Raw genomic sequence first — 6,162 nt, 5'->3', positions numbered from 1 at the left:
GCGTGAGGAAGAGGAGCTGAGGCGCCAGGAGCGCGACAGGAGATTCCCCCGGGAACAGGAACAGCGGCTGGAGCGCGAGGAAGAGCAGCTGCGGGACAGGAAGTTCCGCCGGGAACAGGAACAACGGCTGGAGCGCGAGGAAGAGCAGCTGCGAGACAGGCAGTTCCGCCAGGAAGGAGAGCTCCGCCGGGAAGGCGCGGAAGAGCAGCGCCGTCAGGAGCGCGACCGGAGATTTCGCCGGGAACAAGAACTCCGCGAGGAGCTCCAGGAAGAGCAGCTGAGGGGCAGGAAGTTCCGCGGGGAACCAGAGCTCAGGCGCGACAGAAAATTCCGTGAGGAAGAAGAACGCCACCAGGAACTCGAGGAAGAGGAGAGAAGGCGCCAGAAACGTGACAGAAAATCCCGCGAAGAACAAGATTTCCGCCCGGAAGTCGAGAGAGAGCAGCTGAGAGGCCAAGATCGAGATCGAAAATTGAGGGTGGAGGAGCAGCTTCTCCGGGAGCGGGAGGAAGAGCAGCGGCGCCGCCAGGAACGGGACAGAAGCTTCCGCCGGGAACAAGAGCTCCGCAAGGAACTCGAGGAAGAGCAGAGGAGGCGCCAGGAACGGGACAGAAGATTCCGTGAGGAACAGGAGCGCCGCCAGGAACTCGAGAAAGACCAGCTGCAGGGCAGAAAGTTCCGCCGGGAACAAGAGCTCAGGCGCGACAGAAGATTCCATGAGGAAGAAGAGCTCCGCAAGGAACTAGCAGAAGAGCAGCTGGGGCGCCAGGAACGTGACAGAAGATTCCGCCGGGAACAAGAGCTCCGTGAGGAGCGCGAGGAAGAGCAGAGGAGGCGCCAGGAACGTGACAGAAGTTTCCGCCGGGAACAAGAGCTCCGCGAGGAGCGCGAGGAAGAGCAGCGCCGCCGCCAGGAGCGCGACCGAAGATTCCGGGAGGAACCAGAGCTCCGGAAAGAAAGGGAGGAGCAGCAGCTGCGCCGCCAAGAACGCGAGGAAGAACTTCGCTTTGAGCAGCAGAGTCAACGCCGGGAGCGCGAGCAACAGTTAAGACAGGTACGCGACAGGAAAGTCCGTGAGGAAGAAGAGCTTCGTCAGGAAAGGGGAGAGCTGCTGCGCCGCGATGTGCGAGAAGAGGAAAGAGAGGAACGGCAGCGTGGCCTTCAGGACCGTGACAACAGAAGATTCCGTGGAGAACCGGAAAGAGAAGAGCAGGAGCTGCGTCGCCAAGTACGTGAGCAACAGCTTCGCCAAGAGCGGGACAGAAAATTCCGTGAGGTAGAAGAGCTTCACCAGCAAGAAGAGCAGCGGCGCCGCCAGGAGCGGGACAGGAAATTCCGGGAAGAGAAACAGCTGCGCCAAGACCGCGAAGAACAGCAGTTCCGGAGGCAGAAGCGAGAAAGTCAATACCCAGCTGAGGAGCAGTTTGCCAGGGATGAGATTCGTCGTCAGGAACAACGTCAAGAAGAGGAACAAAGACGTCGCCAAGAGCGGGAGAGAAAATTCCAAGAGGAGCAGATCCGTAGGCAGGAGGAAGAGAGGCGCCGCCAAATCCTGGAGCCTGGCACACGCCAGTTTGCCAATGTCCCAGTGCGTTCCAGCCCTCTCTATGAATACATCCAAGAGCAGAGGTCTCAATACCGCCCATAAAGGATGCTGACAACATCCTGGCCACCAGCCAAAGCTTCAAGCAAAAGAAAATGAGAAACACTGTGTATCAAGTGGTAGCTCAGGTGTTTCTGGTTGTGGGAAAACTCTCTGATATTAGAATATGTCTTTTCCTCCAGAATCTTAAACTATGCCTATTTCATTTCTTTTAATTCCTTGCTTTCATTCTTCCTCAAGTAGTTCTTTATTGCAAGATGTCTTTGTTCTTTAGTGCAGATATGATGTGCACTTAAAAAAAAAAGCCATTTAATTTTTAAAAAGAATTTTGTTTGAGGAGCACATTGATTTATTGCCTTCATAAATAACAAGGATAATGTAGCAATTTGGTATTCAAAATAATTGGGCCACTATTTTTAGTGGTGGATCATCTTGTCTAGAGCTTTCATTTTGTAAGTTTTAAGTTGACATTTTCTTTGGCCTAAATTTCATTTGTCTTTACTTCCAAATAGTTTTCTTGGTTTTTTTTTTACATAATTGTGACAGGTTCCATTGGCAGGCTGAAATTTTTACAGTCCTCAAATAATGCAAGGTGGGAGGAATGATTTATGTAGAAAAATAACATGAAATCAGTTCATAACTGGAAGAAATATCTGTTAAGAGAAAGACTGGGACAAAAATTAGAATTTGGTATTATATTTTTATACTTAGCAGCACATAAAATCTCATGAAGCAAAAGCAAGGTGTTTCTCAAACAACTCAAATTTAAAACTGCTGTAATTTGTAGAGGTCTGTTCCATTTCCCCAAATTTTGTTCAGTTTGAGAATATTGCTATTTCTGTACATTTTGGTTTAGAGGGAACCTATTCAAGATCCTGTAAACATCTTTCTTGTTTGGGTCCAACAACAGTTCACAGAGTGATAGAAGAAGGAAAGGGGAGATTGTATGAACAGAGGACAAATTTCTAGAGATCTCTTTGCTAGACTTATCAGCATACCGTCTTTCAAGGCCTTATACTACCTTAAAGACATTCTTGTTCAAATAATTGGACTGTTAAAAAAAATCAATAAATGTTTGGCAAATAATTATACTTGTCTGTTTTAATTGTGTGTCTGTTATAACTCATATCTAATCTGAAAATGCATATATTTCTAGTCACTTATGGTATTTTTACTATCAGCTATGTACAAATATGAAAAAAGGAGGAGAGGATCTTTGATTTTTTTTCCCTACAAAGTTTTCCCAATGATAAGGTAAGGAGGCCAAACTTCCAGCTTCTGAGTATCATTTTGGTTGAATAAGGGGACACTTAGTTGCAAAGAGTCCGGAATCTTTCACACTCTAACACAAATGGAAGAGGTTCATCAAAACATAGCTAAGGAATCCTTTTGCTCTTCCAAGCTATTTCTATGAAACTATTTTTCCTGCATACATATATCTTCATTTAAGTTCTTCACAGAAGCTCTGGAAGAAAACTCACTATTTTCCCTTAGGATCCTCATGAGAGATTCTCCTTCTAAATCCCAACTTCAAGAAATTATACTTACCAGTTAAGCTACAGTTCAACAGTAGTAATCAGGGCCATTCAGACTTCTTATAGCACCTTACAAATGACAGAAACATCATTTTCCATAGAAGAAACTATTGTTTCATTGGTTTTAATAATGTACTTTTTTGATCAGTAAAAGCCATACTCCCTAGCACTTGTAGCACAGTGGCAGGAAAACTTGGAAGCCAACCATCTTGATAAAGCTGAATAATGTACCCATGTGGGCAAGACATTGATGTTATTGGGCAATTGCATGTTTAACTTCAAACTAGAAATTTCTTTTTTTTTAAATTTTATTTTATTTTTCTTTTTAGTTACATTTTGTTAACTCTGTGTTCCAGCTGTATCCGGCTCCCTCATTCCCTCCCCAACCCCACACTCTCTCCCTGGTCTCCTCCCTGCCCCTTTCCAAGTCCACTGATAGGGGAGGACCTCCTCCCCTTTCATTTGACCCTGTTTTATCAGGTATCTTCAGGGCTGGCTGCAAAGTCCTCTGTGGCCTAACAGGACTGCTCCTCCCCTGGGGGGGGGGGGAATCAAAGAGCCTGCCCTTGAGATCCTGTTAGAAATAGTCCTTGTTCCCCTTACTTTGGAAAACTACTTGGTTACTGAGCTACCATGGACCACATCCGAGCAGAAGTTCTAGGTTATATCCATAGATGGTCCTTGGTTGAGTGTCAGTCTCAGAAAAGACCCTGTGCCCAGATATATTTGGTCCTTGTAGAGCTCCTATCCTTTCCATATCATACTAACTCCCCTTCCTTCATATGATTCCCTGCACTCTGCCGAGGGTTTGGTTATGAGTCTTAGTGTCTGCTTTGAACAAACTAGGAATTTCAGTAACATTACTTCAACTGCTACTGGAAAAGAGAATGGAGAATTGCTGTGTGACAGACTTTTCCTGAGGAGGCACAACACATTTCTATTCACCCCACAGACCTGAAACCTATGACAGAACAAAGAAACAGTTGCATCAACATCCAACCTGGTAAACTAGTGAGTTTTTTTAGGAAGTTACTTGCAGGAGTATGGGTGAGGGGTCACTTAAATCAGAGATGACTCAGAAGTAGCTATACCATTGAAAACCCCTTCCTCAACATAGATAAAGACTCACAAAACCTGCAAGTCTAGAACTCTCAACACAGCTTGCACATGGCTTCACAGTCCAAGAACCTCTTCTCTTTGCAGTTCTGCTGGTCAGAGTTTCTTTCTCCCAACAAGTGTTTACTCCTTTTTATACTACTGGGAGAATATATGCCCTTTTATACTACTGGCCTTCAAGAATCTTTCAAGTGTGATGAATTGAACACACACACACAATAAGAAAAATTGAACACAGACACAAACAGAAGTAGGAAAATATAAAAACACAAAAAGAAGATCGTTATCTATAAGCTATCGTTATCTATAAGGTATGGAACAGATCCTTTCCTTATAACCCTTAGCAGTCAGTCTAGCTGGCACCTTGTTCTTAAAGTAAAAGACTTAAGGGCTGTGAGAAAATGAATTTGTTCAAGCCAGCAGTCTGTGGCATTTTGTTATGTATGCCTGGATGACTAATACATTAATAAGTTAAAACTGTGATCTATTGGTAGGTAAACCCCTGTATTATCTTTATCTTTAATATTGTACAAACAAGTCTTACTTGGTTGCTTTGGGTTTGGGGGGGTTTTTGTTTGTTTGTTTTTTACATTTTTTTGCACACTTATCACAGATTTCACCATCAGGCTAACGTTTTATAGCCTTTAAATAATGGAGGGGAGCTACTTCTATAGAAAAAATTCTATATGACACATGACGGCATGATATTTTTATACTTATCATCACTTAAAATATCATGAAGCAAAACAAGGTGTTTCTCAAAAATCAGAATATAAAACTTCAGTTTTATGGTATAATAAAAATAGTCTTGTAAGGCAATAAGAATTTAAGGTTCATCTATTCACCATTAAGTCAATAAATATTTATTGAGCTCGTGATCTCAACAAAACACAGTTCCAAGCAATACATATGCAGGGGTGAAGTATTACTGCTTCTGGGTTCTTTCTTCACTTTATTATCTTGAGACCTTATGTAAGCTTCTTGGACATTCTAGTTTTCTATTGATTTATATTCCATCCACTTGTTGAAATAGCAATCAACATTATTCCCAGGACTGAAAAAAACTTTGCATTCTATTGAGAGGCAAAGATAGATGGATCATGAACTTGAGGTCAACTGAGCTACATAATGAGATACAGCCTAACCTAGTCTAAAAACAAAACAAAACAAAACAAAAAAACAACAAAAAACCCACCCTGACTCAAAGAGAATTCTTTTTAACTGTAGCACTCAATTTGTTCCAAGTAATTCAAATGATTCCTATCTTCACTCCTACATCTAGCTGACAGAAAACAGGAGAAAGACTTAATTGACTGAAGTGTTCATGAGAACCTATTTCAACTTCAAAGATCTTGTTTTCCCAGCCAAACGTCCTTGAATTTCCCTCTATTTTTCTCCCCAAATCCTCCCCAGAAATCTTTTTTTAAAGATTTATTATGTATACAATGTTCTGCCTGCATGAGTACCTGAATGCCAGAAGAGGACACTGGATCTCGTTATAAATGGCTGGGAACCACTATGTGGTTGCTGGGAATTGAACTTAGGGTGTCTGGAAGAGCAAACAGTGCTCTTAACCTCTGAGCATCTCTCCAGTCTCCAGAGCTCCTTCTTATCACCCAGATTTATTCATTAAGGGAGAACATTTGGCCAGGCATGGTGGCACATGCCTTTATTCCCAGCATTCGGGAGGCAGGTGGACCTCTGTGAGGTTGTGGCCAGCCTGGTCTACAAAGCACATCCAGGACAGCGAGGGCTCTGTTATACAGAGAAATCCTGTCTCAGAAAGCCAGAGAGAGAGAGAGAGACAGAGAAAGACAGAGACAGAGACAGACAGAGAGAACATTTTAAACTGACTTCATTTTTTTAAATATTCTTACTACCAAAGATGATGATTCTTTTGTTTACAAT

The 6,162-nt window shown here is 43.2% G+C and overlaps 1 protein-coding gene across 1 annotated transcript in view; it reads left to right on the top strand.

Moving 5' to 3' along the window:
* Tchh (trichohyalin) overlaps nucleotides 1-2,678 on the top strand; it is a 5,311-nt gene extending 2,633 nt beyond the window's left edge. Inside the window, 1 exon segment of the mRNA XM_055606711.1 lies at nucleotides 1-2,678. This exon segment is cut by the window's left edge and continues 10 nt beyond it. Within this exon segment, the coding sequence (XP_055462686.1) occupies nucleotides 1-1,648 (1,648 nt within the window). The 3' untranslated portion in view covers nucleotides 1,649-2,678.
* The last annotated feature ends 3,484 nt before the right edge of the window (nucleotides 2,679-6,162 follow it).

This window comes from Psammomys obesus, unplaced genomic scaffold (genome assembly GCF_907164565.1).
Source record: "Psammomys obesus unplaced genomic scaffold, mPsaObe1.curated_primary_1811, whole genome shotgun sequence".
Lineage (NCBI taxonomy): Eukaryota > Metazoa > Chordata > Mammalia > Rodentia > Muridae > Psammomys > Psammomys obesus.
The sequence above is the reverse complement of the archived record's forward strand: the minus strand, read 5'-3'. Positions and strand labels throughout refer to the sequence as shown.